The sequence below is a fragment of the Tasmannia lanceolata genome, unplaced genomic scaffold (assembly GCF_043159265.1).
Source record: "Tasmannia lanceolata isolate RefF3 unplaced genomic scaffold, GAP_Taslan_0.1 ptg000008l, whole genome shotgun sequence".
Classification (NCBI taxonomy): domain Eukaryota; kingdom Viridiplantae; phylum Streptophyta; class Magnoliopsida; order Canellales; family Winteraceae; genus Tasmannia; species Tasmannia lanceolata.
The window spans coordinates 16493507-16508562 of record NW_027518685.1 but is presented as its reverse complement, the minus strand read 5'-3'; the positions used below and the strand labels follow the sequence as shown (position 1 = coordinate 16508562).

Here is a 15056-nt window from a genome sequence, read left to right as displayed (position 1 = left end):
GAAATTTTAGAGAGAAATTAATGGATGATTATGGGCTTTAATGGAGAATTGGATGAAGTTTGAAGAAATATTTGGGAAAAAAATATGTGAAATCCTGGGTCTGAAATCTGAATTCTGAAATAAGAAGATAATGAAGAAAAGACACAGTTAATAAAAGGTAGGAAGAAAATCATAGATCACACGTCTTAGAAGTCTTGAAAAAAAGTATAAAGAGATAAACGAAGGAGAAGAGCTATTGATCGACTTTTACCGGAGGGCCATGTAAAGTTTAAGAAATCCTTACACTATTGATATAGTGTGGACTGTCATTCATTAGTTATATGTATCAATGTATAATGAATTTACATAAATATGTGCAAGTGATGTAAACAAAAACATTACTTGAAGTAGCAGAAATGAGAAAGAACAAAGAGTGAGACAGAAAACACAAACACCAATTTTCATCCCTTCACAACGACTGTTGACATACACTATCAAATGAACTTCAATGATCTGGGTCCACTCTCCAAGTTTAATAGACCCAGCAAAATACCAAAAGTTGACCATCCTTAGAATCAAAGTATTCAATTCTTAATTAGACCTCCCAATTTGTGCAAATCATCCAATTTGTGTCATCAAACAGACCTCATAGACAGATCACTGTCATAATTTAGGTTGGATTGAGTGGGTAACTTCGCCTTACTATATTGATTCCTCTGCAATTTAGGTTTAATTGAGTGCATATCTTCCTATTAATTTCCAATAGTCACCCCCACTTTTAGGACACCTGACTCAGCATCAACGATCACTGTCATAATTTAGGTTGGATTGAGTGGGTAACTTCGCCTTACTACATTGATTCCTCTGCAACGTAGGTTTATTTGAGTGCATATCTTCCTATTAATTTACAATACTCACCCCCACTTTTAGGACACCTGATCCAACATCTAAACCGAAGCTGTAATTTAACCGGTCGACATCACACCTTCAATCGATCTTCTCTCTGTATTGATACATCCTTATTTCACAATTACTTTGACTTAGAAATGTCTCGAGTATTCTTCTATGATTTTCAGAGTTTTTTTAGTTTCATCATTATTAACAAGTTCATCAACTTGTTCAACTTGGACAATTTTAGTATTCTCTCCAAGTAACAAGTTTTTAGCTGATGTCAAGTTCTTTTAGGTTCACCCTCATCACATGAATAAAAAACAAAGTATCGAGCCAGCTTTCCACACATGAAAACCATCCCAAATATGGTCCAATCATGAACTCATTAGGCTTGCATTTTAACAAGCCAGCACCACCTAATAACTGTCAGAAGAAAAACCAGAGAATACAGTTAGAAAGATAAACTCTCTTGTTAGACCACTAAGGGTAAATCCCCCCCATTTCAGTTGTGGATCCTCGGTGACTCGCAAACAGGACACAACGTAGCTGTCCTGCTCTATAAGAGCGCTAACAAAATTAATTTATGCTCAGTCTTTGGATTGAGCAAAGCCTTTTTGGTTTTGTCAACAATGTAGCATGCCTAGGAGGAAAGAATTCGCGCTAATTTCATCTGATCAAGGGTCTCTCAAAGAGGCAAACAGGCATATGCAATTGGCCTGTTGAAAGGTCGGACTGCAGGCCCATTGTCACCAAAGAGCCATTAGACGAAAGGTTAATCTGCCCTAATAAGTTGAGGAGTTTTGTACATCCATAGGGATTAGTCCAGCCCTAAAACGGGGTGGGGATACCCTGTGTCTTTAAAAAAAAAAAAAAGTTGAGGAGTCGTGTACACAGCCTCCTCTGATCAGGCAGATTGCATATCACTACTGACAAATAAAGTAGGTTCCAACTTCCAACATCAAGTTTCATAATATTCAATTGAACAGTTCAGAAGTTTGTGTACATGCAATTATCTATATGCAACCATTTAAAGAATATTACAACACTTCCATATTATATTGCACCCTTCTAGGTGAAGCGATTTAATAGATTTTCCATGCTAACAAAGTAAATTTTCACAGTGGATATCATTGAGTAGCATAAATGCAAACAAAGACCTGTGCAATTTGATTCTCGAAATCAACTTTATGTCATGATTTAACACTGACAGATTTTTCATGCAAACAAAGTAGAATTTACATAGGGGGAATGTAAGTGGAATAAAAGTAAACCAATATCTGCTCAATTTAACCTTGCAACTAATTTAAAAATACGTTCTATCTCATCATGTCAATAATGCAAGCCACATACCATCATGTTGTCTTATAATCATGAAAAAGTTTATATTCACCATGAGTACTTACAGAAACGACTATAGAGAACTGATAGCTCACGTCTCATTGTTTCCCAGCCTTCTCCAGTACTCATTGGTCTACCCGCTTTCCATATTGCAAGAAGATATCTCATCTCAAAGATGGAGAAGACCACAAACTTGAAGAAGGCAGCCGTCGCAAAAGCATTAAAAAGTGATTCTGGATCCAATTACAAAAATTTACTTAATGCATGTGAACCATGAGTTGATAAATGTGCTTATCATGAATAAAATCTTTGTTAAGACATATAACTTTAGAAAAGTCATAGTTGCAAACAACAGCTATAACAGTTTTAAGCAGCAACTAAAATTGCAAAAAAGCATATACAATATAATATCAGGATCAATGCGAGCAGAAACGTCATGCCAACCCCAGAATAGAGAATATAAGGACATTCACTTGAATTACATGCTCTATGAAAAACCCGGTATGTCAATGCAACTGGAAAGCAGCATAAGGCCAAATTCAAGCATCAATTGTCAAAAATCCATGTAAAACCCAAGTTCAGGCATCAATTGTCAAAAACCCAAATTCAAGCATCAATTGTCAAAAACCCAAATTCAATGATCAATTGTAAAGTTGTGGTAGTAATATTTATGGGAAAAAAGATAACAGATGTCTAAAAATGTCGTGAATAATTAAGTATTGGAATCCAAAATGTGTCCAACACGAGTACTTCACACATTCAGAAGAATCCGTGTAACATGGCGGCCACATCTTCCATCATAGTTAACAAAATACCTGCCCCCATCTTTTACAAAATGTGCCATTATCGGTACATCAGAATATTTGATTCTTTCTTTTATAATAATGCCATTACATTTGCATCTGAATATTATAGTATTTTTTTAATGGTACAACTTAATATAATATAATACCTACCAAAAAAAAACTTAATATAATAGTAACATCTGAATATTAGATTCTTTCTTTCATAATAATGCCGTTACATTTACATCTGAATATTATAGTTTTTTTTTAATGATACAACTTAATAAAATAGTTACATCTGAATATTAGATTCTTTCTTTTATAATAATGCCAATACATTTACACCTGAATATTATAGTTTTTTTAATGGTACAACTTAATATTATAGTTACATCTGAATATCGGTCCTAACAGTTCTCCAAGTAGATTAGGTTGTGTAAGGGGTTACAAGGGACATGAAATCCATACTGTTAGCTTAACATCGCAGGGTGGAATTCACACAACTAATCAAAACCAAAAAAAATTGCCAGAAGTGTTTTTGTTGAAGTGACAGCAATCTTCAGAGTTCAAACTGGTAATGTATCTTCTGATTGGGTATATGCACTTGAACAGGAACACGGTATTTAGTGAAGTTTATTGACCGATAGAAAAAATGGTTGAAATCAAATTTAAAATCGCATCGGGGAGCATGGTTTTAAATTTCGGCTGAAATACAGAAATTTTGGATTTCTGACAGGACCGAAATTTAAAAATTCAGCCGAAATTATAAGATTTTCACCAAACAGAAATGTCGTTTTCAGCTGAGGCCGAAACCGGAACCGAAACCAAAATTTCAATCCTTGTCGGGGAGGCCTTTTAGAACAGGCTGATGGCACCACTCACTGAAAACCATTCAAAAAAGAAAGCACCACTCACTGCACTCACCAACTAATATCCCAGCGGTTAGATGTACAAGACAAAGATAAGCATCCATGATGGCTTGTTGCCCAATCATTAGAATTGAAATTTTTGAAGCCCCCTGATGACAAAACAATATCTAACTAGTTAGATACATATTTCAAAAGCACTCTGAAGAATAAAATGCATTGACTGATGACACAGATGGTACTAAACAAGTCTCATAAATTAAATCTTACAGATTGAGTGTTGCTATGTTCCATTTGTCGAATCAGCAGAAGAACTTGCAGAAAAGAGACCTGGAGTTAAAATGTAAGGCTTCCAAACGAAGCATCCAAATGATAACAAATTAATAATGAGAAGACAAAGCCACGCAGTCTAGCTTTATGGAGGATACAAATGTGACCATCAAAGTATAGTTGACTGCTTTGTTGTAGTAGACCTCAATGTTGACTGAGGTGGCATTTAAAACAATAGGTGGAAAGCAATCCCCATCATCATCCAAGGCAGGACTTTCCATCAATCCTCCCAAATGGTAACGCTCATGATCTCCATCTAGTAGTATGTAAAATGAGACTTAGCTACTGGAAATAAATAAATAAATTTCAGCATAACTAGTATAGAATAGTAAAAGGCAAAGACAAGAAATTTGCTTCAAATTACTCAATGAAAAAGCTCTAAACTAACAGAGCCAAAAACAATCCAATGCTAGTAAAATGGAAAATAATTGTTCCATGCATAGTTGTAGCGAGTCAGAAGATGGTCTAGATGTTCCAAAAAGATGTGGAGCAAAGAGACTCACTACAATTACATTTCATCAAAAGCCCCAGAAGTTCAGTAGATGCCAGAACCAGATGATGGATTATAAAATCCTAAAACATCTGAAAGAAGTGGAAATTGTGGAAATATCATTCAAGATAGACATCTGAAAATATATTTAACTTTTTAAGTTAAAACTTTCATTTTAAGGATCAAGTAATACTGATTTGAGTTTTTAATTTCACTTCTCTGTTCAATTTTATAATAGACGTGCCACTTCACCATACCGAAATGGAAAATCATTTTATTCACTCCTTGGTGTAGAGATATACATAATATCGCATCTGTGTTGTGGTGTTTTGGTATTTACTTATGTATAAAGGGTTACAACTTCCATTTCATGTATATATTCTTAAGTGAATAAGAAGGGGCAAGCAGAGTGTACAACAAGCAACCCATTATCACGAAGTTTCATTCTCTTTTCCTTCTTCCTTTCCCTTATGATTGGTCTCATAACTTCCATCCAAGATCTGCTCATTATTCCTTGGAATCCATAAGATCAAGCCTCAGATCTACAGTTGGAGGGGTCAAAAACTCAAAATTCACTTGTTCTAAAAACCAGGAGAATCCTATACTTTGTCGGTTGGATCGGGTGTTAATATCCAAAGATTGGGAGGAGCACTTTCCCCTAACTATACAGAGAACCCTACGTAGGCAAATTTCCGACCACTGTCCCCTTTTGTTGGAGCTAAATGATTCTGATGGGGGTCCGAGGCCCTTCAAAATGGCCATGTCAATTCGTGAGATAACATGATTTCATGAAAAAGTAAGAAATTGGTGGAACGACAGCAATGAGGTGGGTTGGAAAGGGCAGAAAGCCGAAAGCATTGAAAAACAAAATAAAGGAAAAGCAAAGAGTATAAAAGAAAAAATTCAGAAAAGAGGAGATTTTACAAGCAATAGAGCTCCTTGATAGAAAGGAAGAGGAGAATGTTTTGGAGGAAAGGCAAGAGAGGATGGCTCTTAAGGTGGACCATGAAGAGATATTGCGAAGAAATGAAATTAGTTGGCATCTAAAATCCCGTGCTATTTGTTTCAAGGAGGGGATCAGAATTCCAAATTCTTCCATCGGATGGCAAATGCAAGAAGGATCAATGGTGAGTAAGAAAATCAATACATGAGATCGCCTTAAAAGAAGAAAATGCACCTTGCAAACTGGTGGATCTTCTGCAAGATGGGAGATTTGTTGGATCACTTGATGGTGCAATGTCTGTTCTTAAAATATGGAAAATGGTGATGAAGGAAAAGAAAATGAAGATCATAATCGTACAAAATGGATTCCTCCACCTATAGGATGGTTGAAACCAAATTTTGATGGTAGTTCCAAAGTTAAGATACTAAATTTGCAAATAGAACGATTGTTCATTTAAAAAAGAACAAAACCACAAATCCATCAATCTTGTAGGTAACAAAACTTTTGGAGAAACAGTGAAAATTCGGAGAAAATTATGCAAATAAAAACAAAGCAAACAGCTCTTTCAAATAAGCTACTATCTATCCATTGCTGCTGTTAACTTACCAACTCTAAAAGCTTAAGCTATTGGAGAAAGGCGTTATTTATCTATTTTACTTTAACACTCCCCCGCATATGTGGCCCACTTGGCAAACGCGTGGCACATGTGGTCCCACTTTGGGCCGACCATTGCATGTGGATTTTCGCTATCCGGGAGGTTTGAACTCGAGACCTTTGGCTCTGATACCATGTTAACTTACCAACTTCTCCAAACTTACCGACTTCCCCAAAAGCTAAAGCTATTGGAGAAAGGCGTTATTTATCTTTTATAATTTAACAGCTGCTTCAAGACAGACCTCTCTGACGCCCCTTCTAAAATTACCTACAAGTTCAACTGTTCTGGCTAGGACATGGGAAATTTCATACACATCCTATAGAGCAGAGAGCCAGAGTAACACAGACAACAAGAGATATTCTCAAAGTTATGCCAAACTTCCTAACTTTCCAAACCAAGGATCATTCTAAAGGAAATCTAAGGAACCAAAACTGTGAAACTCTTTGTGCCATAATATTTGGAATATTCGCCAAAGTGGTATCGAACCAGGTCATGTCAATTTAAAAAGTTGCTCTGTTTTGTAAATAACTACTTTAATCAAATAAAAGAAAACAATCAATTCCATGCATATGCTCAACAAAAAATACAAGAGAATTACCAGCATAAAAAAGAGAGGACAGACGCATAAAAAAAGAGAGGACAGAGTCGGCAGACACACAAAAATAGCAATTTTGCTCAATTGGGAAATAATTTTAAGTTCCGTACCACTTTGGCCCGATGAAATACGTGAAATTTGAGCTGCAATCTCTAAATTGCAGTGTCTTTCCACATCATTAGTAAGTGCTGCAACACGAAAGGATAAAAATTACTTTCAATTTATATTCAAAATGAATCTAAAGCAAGACTAAACAGTAGCATTACAATTTTTCTTCCTCCTAATCTTTTCTCGAGGGGACTCCTGGAACACCTGAGATGAGAAAACTCCAAGCTGTTTGAAGTAAGAACACAGAAGAAAATGAATCAGACATACATTCCAAGCTGCAAAGATGACCCGAGACAAGATTAAGATTCCGCTTAATAATAATGAAAACCCGTTAAATCATTTGCCACATGCAAAATATGGGATAATGGGATATTGAACTCCACCAGAAAATCTTAGATTTCACTAACAATGAAAGATAAACCTCTTCCGCTTCAATGAAACCCATCCAGCCATATCAAATCTTCCTCCCAATATAAGAACCTCACAAGAATGAAGAAAGACCCACAATGCAACAAAAACCTTACGTCATTCAACAATCTGGAAAAGGGCGTCCTCATAACGTCTCCAGTTTTTTGGAACAACCATATGACTACTGGCAGAACCAACCAGGTAATACCATTCGAAAAAAAAAAACCAACCAGGTAACATTCCTCCACAAAAATCGACACCTTCCCACCTAATAACTCCTCCAATCTCAAACAAATTATGAAATACTTGAAGCTAACATAGGAAAAAACTAAAACATAACAAAAGTTCTAAAATTACTGGAATTTTAAAAAATACAATTTCTGAGGAAACAGAGCATTTCGCCCTGTATCGTCATGTTCCATCTGACACATACAAAATGACACAAACAAAACAGAACAACACAGATCGGTATAGAAATAATTTTGACAGGGACGTTTCATACCTGGTTTCTATATCGGTTTTCCTTTGCGTACGAAACGTTTCATTTGAAAATGGACGAAACAAATTGGGATTGATAACCGAGATCGTGAAGGAAAATAATTTGGATGATCATTTAGCTAACTTCGGAGTCCTTCAAAGATGTAATCAATTACCAGTACACCTCTTCTTTTTAGTTTCCCTGGTAGGCCCTCTCCTTGGGGTTTGTAGGTTTGGATGTATCTTTGGTTTTATAAGCTTTCTTTTTATCCATTAATAATAATAAATAAATATGAAAAAACAGATGCAAGTTACTAGTTATATTAATCCAAGGCATGTATGTTATCATGATGGGATTTGTTTTATTCATCTGGGATAAATAACTGTGTATTAGGACATTTTATGACTCATGCATGTGTGTAGGAGTCACGAGTCGGCAACAAGCCATATCCACTTCTCAAGTAGTGTCAAATGCCTTGCACATTGCACATCTAGAATGAGATTTTGAACCAGCACTTACATCACCTTGATTGAATGGTTGATTAAGAGCTATTACTTAGTAGGTATGCATGTGCTAGATGAGAATATATGAATTTCTTGCAAGTCATCGAATGAATAAATGTGTAGGTTGGAGTATGCGACAATAGTACGAGTACAAAGATGTTAATGGGGGCAAACTCCTTGTCACATTGCAGCCAACTTAACATACCACATGTGATGGAGATCACTCACATACAAGAATAGAGCAGATCCCAATGCTTACTATTTTGTAAGAGAGGCCAATTTTATAGGTGACACGCAACTATACTTTTTTTTTTTGAAGTATGATAGCTTTATTTATAGCTGTAACTGAATTACAGGGTTCAAAATCTAGTACAGCATTACTTCTTTTTTTTTGGAATGGTAGCCAATTTCATTAAAAAAGACAGAGATCATGGGGAATTGAGAAAAATACGTGGTTCGTTCTTAGGTGAGAAAAAATACGTACTTTTTATTACAGCAATACTATAATAAAGACAAACTAAAAGGTGGGGAATTGAGAAAAATACGTAGTTCGTTCTTATAGCTTAACACAGCACAATTAAAGTGCCATTTACAGTTATCACAAAAATGTAACATTAAAAAAGTCATAACATGTTAAAATAATGACAACTTACCAAGTTATATGGATTGGATAAAAAATAATCCTCTTCTTGACCCAGCTCTGCATCTGTTCCACTACAGCATAAAAGCATCAAACAGTAAAAATTAAGTTGCTATTGGCTCTAAAATTAGATGAAAATCAAGGTACATCTCTAGATAAAATGTCAATGGAAAATGTTTAGTAAGATCATCAAAGTAAATAGTTACATGTCAAATTCGAAACGTGCAATTACAAATTTATTTGGAGGGTAAGTGTATCACAGCACTTCATACAGTAACAAGTTGAGCAAATTAGATGTAGTTTTCAAGTAGAAGAGAACTCAAAAAAACAAAGTAATGACGGAGTTAAGAAAATAAAGTCAAAAGAAAGTGCAACATGCATCTTTTACCATAACCATTCAAAAAACAAAAAAGCATGCATCTTTTACCAAAATAGAGAAAAATCTGGTCCAACAACTTGGAGACTAACACAGCAAGGAACTTGCTACTGCACTTTGTATTGCCTTGTGAAATGGATAGAGCAAGATCTGAAGTAAATGATTCAATCACATAAGAATGGGACATGCATTTTTCATAAAAACCAATAAAAAACAGCAGTTCAACCTGACAAAAATTGATAAAATATCCTTACAACCTATAATGCATTTGGATCATATCAGCATATAACCGAATTAGAATAATTTAGACAATCTAAAACAGTTTGTTCTCCACACCCAACACCATATCTCAATTCAAAATCCCGAGTGGAGAGATGCTCGTCCACTACGAAGTTTTTCATTTTTTTTTTTAAATAAATTAAAATGAAGTTATTTAAAAAAAATAAAGTTTTCAAGTTTAATAAATCCAATAATATATTTCCGGAGAAACTAAAAAAATATTTTTAAAATTTTGAAAAAAAATGTGAAGTTTTGCTAACATAGATTGAGTCTTGGACCATCGATTATCCAACAAAAAGATGAAATAAAAACCAGATGCTTGAATATTCTAAAATTGTAAAACAATAGGTGAGCCAATATAGAGTTAAGCCTATACTAGATTTAACATTGACTTGCATAGTCAAGATACAAGCATTTTACCTATTGGCTACCATTCGAAGTTGTCTGAAAGGCCATATATATACACCTTCCATTCTGATCTGAGTAACTCCAAAATTATGCTCATTGTCCAAGACATCAGGGAAAATAATTGTCCCCTGTAACACATGTGGAAAAGGAACAAATTTTAAGCAATTAAAGTTACAGCAGTAACACGGAAAGATGAACACAAGGATCATCTACAAAAAAATCAGAAGAACAACCATTACAGGTTTAGAAACAGGAATTATAAATGGTATTCAGCACGACATTTTTTTTTCATTTCTGATAGGTGAGCTATAATTATTTCACCCACCCTAACCATAATTGACCACTTGAGAAAGGCCACATTCAGTGTACTGTATATAGAGAAGTTATTTCCAGACTATTGGTTCTAACTCTAAATCTATGCAAGAAGTTCAGATGCTGAAGGACAAACAAATATCTAGTTAACTGTTCCATTCCATGTAAACTGTTTTAGAGAGAAGGCCGCCCAAGTGAAAGTAATTTTGGGGGATACAATGTCTGTGGTAAAAGCTGATGTCTCGATAAATCTTCTTCTTGGACAACTTGAAAGGTTTATGACACATTTTTAAGCATGATATTTGGAAGACGATCTTTTCTTTGTTTTTCTTCCTTTTTTTCCTTCTTTTTTCTTCCTTAAGTTTCACACTGTGCACACTGGTCCAAACGAAGCCTACTTGGTAATCTAATAAACCCTTTTTTTTTTTTTAAGTGGCGGATAAATTTATAATGAAGATAAACCGAGATGGTCAAATACAAAGATGAAAAACAAACATATAGCCGGTAACATGAAATAAAAGGGATAAAAGAAGGATATAAGAAATTCAAGGGGGAAGCTCATCGAAGAGGACAAGAGCATCCTTTGAAACCCCATCCCGCGCAAGCCTATCAGTGCAGTCATTTGCCGATCTCCGTACATGCCGAAAGATAAGCGAAGATGATCCAATGTGGTCCGAGATTTCATCAAAAAATCTATCAAATCTCCAAGGGTGCGATGATGTTCCCTCCAACCAATGAATAACATTGAGGGAGTCCCCTTCAACCCCTAAGTTCTCTAGCATCTCCTGGCTCACCAACATAATGCCTTGATGAGCAGCCCGAACTTCCGCCTCCATTACACCCGCTACACTAATTGGCCTAGCAATGGCCCAAACAACCACACTCATCTCATCATGAAGAACACCCCCCCCCCCCAAAAAAAAAAAAAATCCCAGATGGACCGGGGTTACCAAGACTAGATCCGTTAAAATTTAACTTGAGAAAGCCGGCAGGAGGGAGTTCCCACTTCGGCAAGACTTTTTGTCTTCTTTCTCCACCATTGCAAATCTCCTTCCATCCGTGCCAAAGGTCGAATGATAATATGAATATAAAGGGAGGGAGGGTTTTCACCCAAGAGATAGTTAAACCCACTACTTTAACATACAAGCAAGGTTTTAAATCTCGGTTTCGGTCATCAGCGAAACCGAAACGTTTTGGTACGAAATTTCGGAAATTTCCAAAACGTTTCGGCGAAGTTTGTTACTTTTCCGACTCAATGTGAATTTCGTTTCGTTTTCCACCAAAACCGAAATATTTCGGCCGAAACGAAAATTTAAAACCATGCATACAAGGAGTGACTTTTAGCCGTTCCCTTGAAAATTCTTACATTCCTCTCTTTCCACAAACCCCATAGCATTGCTAAGAAAGACATATTCCACAAAATTTTACCCTTTTTACTCCACGGGACCAAAGGCAAACATAGAAAGAGCTCCATCAGTGTTTCAGGGAATACCCATGTAATGCCAAATCTTTTGAGAAGGTTCCCCATATTGCCAAGGCCATTTTGCAATATATGAATATATGGTCAATTGTCTCACCGGCCTCGATGCACAAAGAACAATGATCAACAATCCCCATCTTACGCTTGCGCAAGAAGTCCACAGTTTGAATCCTACCCAGAAGAGCCGCCCAAGCAAAAGTACCCACCCTTGGAGAAGCATGCATCTCCCAAACTCTAGCCGCCATGGAAGATATAGGACTTGCTATAAGGAATTGATAAGAGAACTTGACAGAGAAATCACCAGATAAATTCCAGATCCATACCATCTTATCCTCCCCATGTTGCTTAATATAATCTGATTCCAAGAGTTCCAAGAATCTAGTTACCATATTCAATTCTCAATCAAAGAAGTTCCTTTTAAGAACAGGCCTTCATACAACTCCATTCTCACTCTTCTCCATTTAGTCGCAAACAACAGTGTCCTTAGAAACTGCCATCAAGAACAAAACAGGAAAAATAAGCTTCAAAGGCCGATCAGAACACCAAATATCATTCCAGAAACTGATTCTTTCCCCCGAATAAACATTGGATCTGATACCTTCCAAAAACATTGTGTGGAATTCCATTATCTCTCTCCAAACAATGACTCCCTTACAACTGAATCTATCAACTGCCACCCAATGACCACGAGACACACCATATTTCCCAATAATAACTTTCACCAAAGATGAGAGCCCTCGCGACGAAATCTCCATAACCATTTGCCCAAATCTAATAAACTTAAGACAAATTCATAGGTTTTGGTGTGAGGAAAATTTTACCAGCATCCTCAGTTGTGATGTTGGGAAAATTCCACGTAGATTGATTTGTGGAAGTAGTCATCATCGAGCTTTATGGGATCCGATAATTTAGAAGGTTGAAAAGTCTCTGTTTGGAAATAAAGCACCATTTTTCTGGGCGGCAGAATCACTTTAATCAAGGCAGTCACTGCAAATCCCTATATGTTTTACATGTACTTGTTTAAACGACCGGTTAGTGTCAACAAGTGCATCGAAAAGCTACAACAGAATTTCCTGTGGAATGATCCGAGTCCAAGAGAAGATTTCATTTGGTGGTTGTGTGCAAGTTAAAGTGCTCTGGTGGTTTAGGAATCAGAAACGTGAAGGTTATGAACAAAGCCCTTCTAGGCAAATGGATCTGGAGATTCGGCGAGGATCGTAGACACCTCTGAAAAAAGTGGCCTCCGCTAGATACTCATAGGCACATGGGAGCTACAATGTGGAGAGGGATTATCTCAGGTCTTCCTCTTTTACAAAGAGGAGTTCTCTTTAGAGCGTGCAAAGGTTATAACTCAGATTTTGGTATAATTTGTGATGTGGAGAGGAGACCCTTAAAGCTAAATTCTCATAGACTCATACCACTTCTTCATGAGAATGCCTGGTCAAAGAGGCAATTCAAAGAATTCGTGTTGGTATAAGCTGGAGTGTTCAGTTTCACATGAATTTTTTCGACAGAGAGATTGATATAGTGGTCAGTCTTTTGGAGCTCTTAGAATTAGTGAATGTGAGGTATGGAGAGGTTTGGAGGATTTGGACCTTGGCACCTGACAGCGTCTTCTCTGTTTATTCTTTCTTCAACTGCCTAAGGCCAGCTTCACACACACACCCCTCGTCGGCAAACATAGGGTGGAGAACATCTGCCCCCTAGAGTTTATGCTTTGGCCTGGACATCTTGTCTTAACAAAATCCTCACAGTGAACCACTTGTGTAGCCAAAGGATGATCATTGTACCCTTTGCCTCGAGGTGGGGGAATCCGTCAACCATATTTTTAATTGCGAAGGTTTGCTTGGGCGATCTAGTCTTATGTGTCTCATCTATCCGATTTGATGACCTCTTTGAGAGCTGGTCCTTCGCCCCGTGGACTAAACAAGACTTACGGTCACTGCAAACTCCACCTCTTTGAGAGCTCTATAGAGTTTGCTCCTTCTAGAAGTTCTATGGAGCATTTGGAAAGAAAGAAACATGCATGTTTTCAAAAGAACTTCTACAGATATTCGCAAGTATCAACAATGGATCTTTTCTCTTATTCTGCGATTGACAGGTATCTTGTCGAACTTCATGGCAGTGACAAAAAATACGCTAAGAAGATCGTGGGATGAAGTGAGATTAAGCAAGGTCATATCCAGCACTACATCCCCTAGATGAACTCCACCCCTTCCTTGATTTATTACGCTCAAATTTGACGAATCCAACTTCAGGAACCCGAGACCGAATGGGGTTGGGGGTCTTCTTCGTGACAATGGTAGAACCACAAGGTGGGCTTTTTCAGGGCGTTGGGTTGGTTGGACATGACCACCACGGAAGTGCAAGCCCTCTTGGTTAGGATTCACTATAGTGATGCTAGTGATTTAGATCGTAACATCGTTGAAGGTGATCCCTTGTATGTGATTAATTGGATGACCAAAAGAGAGGATTGCTTCTAGAGATGAGCAGATGCGATTGAGGAGATCCTTGCCGAAATGGAGGATCATTTAATCAAGTTTCAACAGGTTTGGAGATCCACAAATTCCGAGGCCGGTCAATTAGGGCAATCCAGCATCAACAAAAGATGCCTTGGAACGTTTTGAATTTCTTCCTTCGTGACTGTTTCTTGCTAGTAAATTTTTTTTTTTTTTGGCATTGCTTGTACTAAACATCTCAGCCTCCCGCCTTTGGCCCTTTTCTTTTGAATTTATGTCATTATTATTCAAAAAAAAAGTGAAACCCTGACATGCTTTAAGATACATTTCTGTTAAGCAAGAACATAACACATTACTCAGATCATGTACCTCAGAATGCTGTCCCAGATGATAGTTCCAAATTGAAAAAGGTCGGTCTTGGTTGTCAATAGAATATTAAAATTGCTTACTGTGAAAGGACCAGTTACTCCAAAAGCTTAAGCTGTTGGAGAAGGCGTTATTTAATCATTTACACTTTTAACACTTACTATATTTTGTTTACTGTTTTCACTTAGGGCAGGTTTGGATGTAGGAATTTCAAAATTATGGAAAATAAAACTGTCTTGGAAACTTTTTATAGGTTTCTGTTTTCTGGATTTCCTTTTTTTTATGGTTTGGTTTACATAAGTCATTTTTTTGGAAATTTTAAAGTCTCATGTTTGGTTCCTCCCCTTTTCGCGATTGTAAGAAATTC

The 15056-nt window shown here is 36.7% G+C and overlaps 1 protein-coding gene across 2 annotated transcripts in view; it reads right to left on the bottom strand.

The window, feature by feature from the left end:
• LOC143884590 (transmembrane E3 ubiquitin-protein ligase FLY2-like) overlaps positions 1 to 15056 on the bottom strand; it is a 29841-nt gene that overhangs the window by 8437 nt on the left and 6348 nt on the right. For both annotated transcript variants that reach the window (XM_077388237.1, XM_077388238.1), the window contains exons 4-11: positions 10085 to 10200; positions 9023 to 9083; positions 7139 to 7205; positions 6983 to 7060; positions 4288 to 4445; positions 4130 to 4189; positions 3918 to 4011; positions 2274 to 2441 (exon numbers count right to left, since the gene is read on the bottom strand). In XM_077388237.1, the coding sequence (XP_077244352.1) occupies positions 2274 to 2441; positions 3918 to 4011; positions 4130 to 4189; positions 4288 to 4445; positions 6983 to 7060; positions 7139 to 7205; positions 9023 to 9083; positions 10085 to 10200 (802 nt within the window). The remainder of the gene's footprint in view (positions 1 to 2273; positions 2442 to 3917; positions 4012 to 4129; positions 4190 to 4287; positions 4446 to 6982; positions 7061 to 7138; positions 7206 to 9022; positions 9084 to 10084; positions 10201 to 15056) is intronic.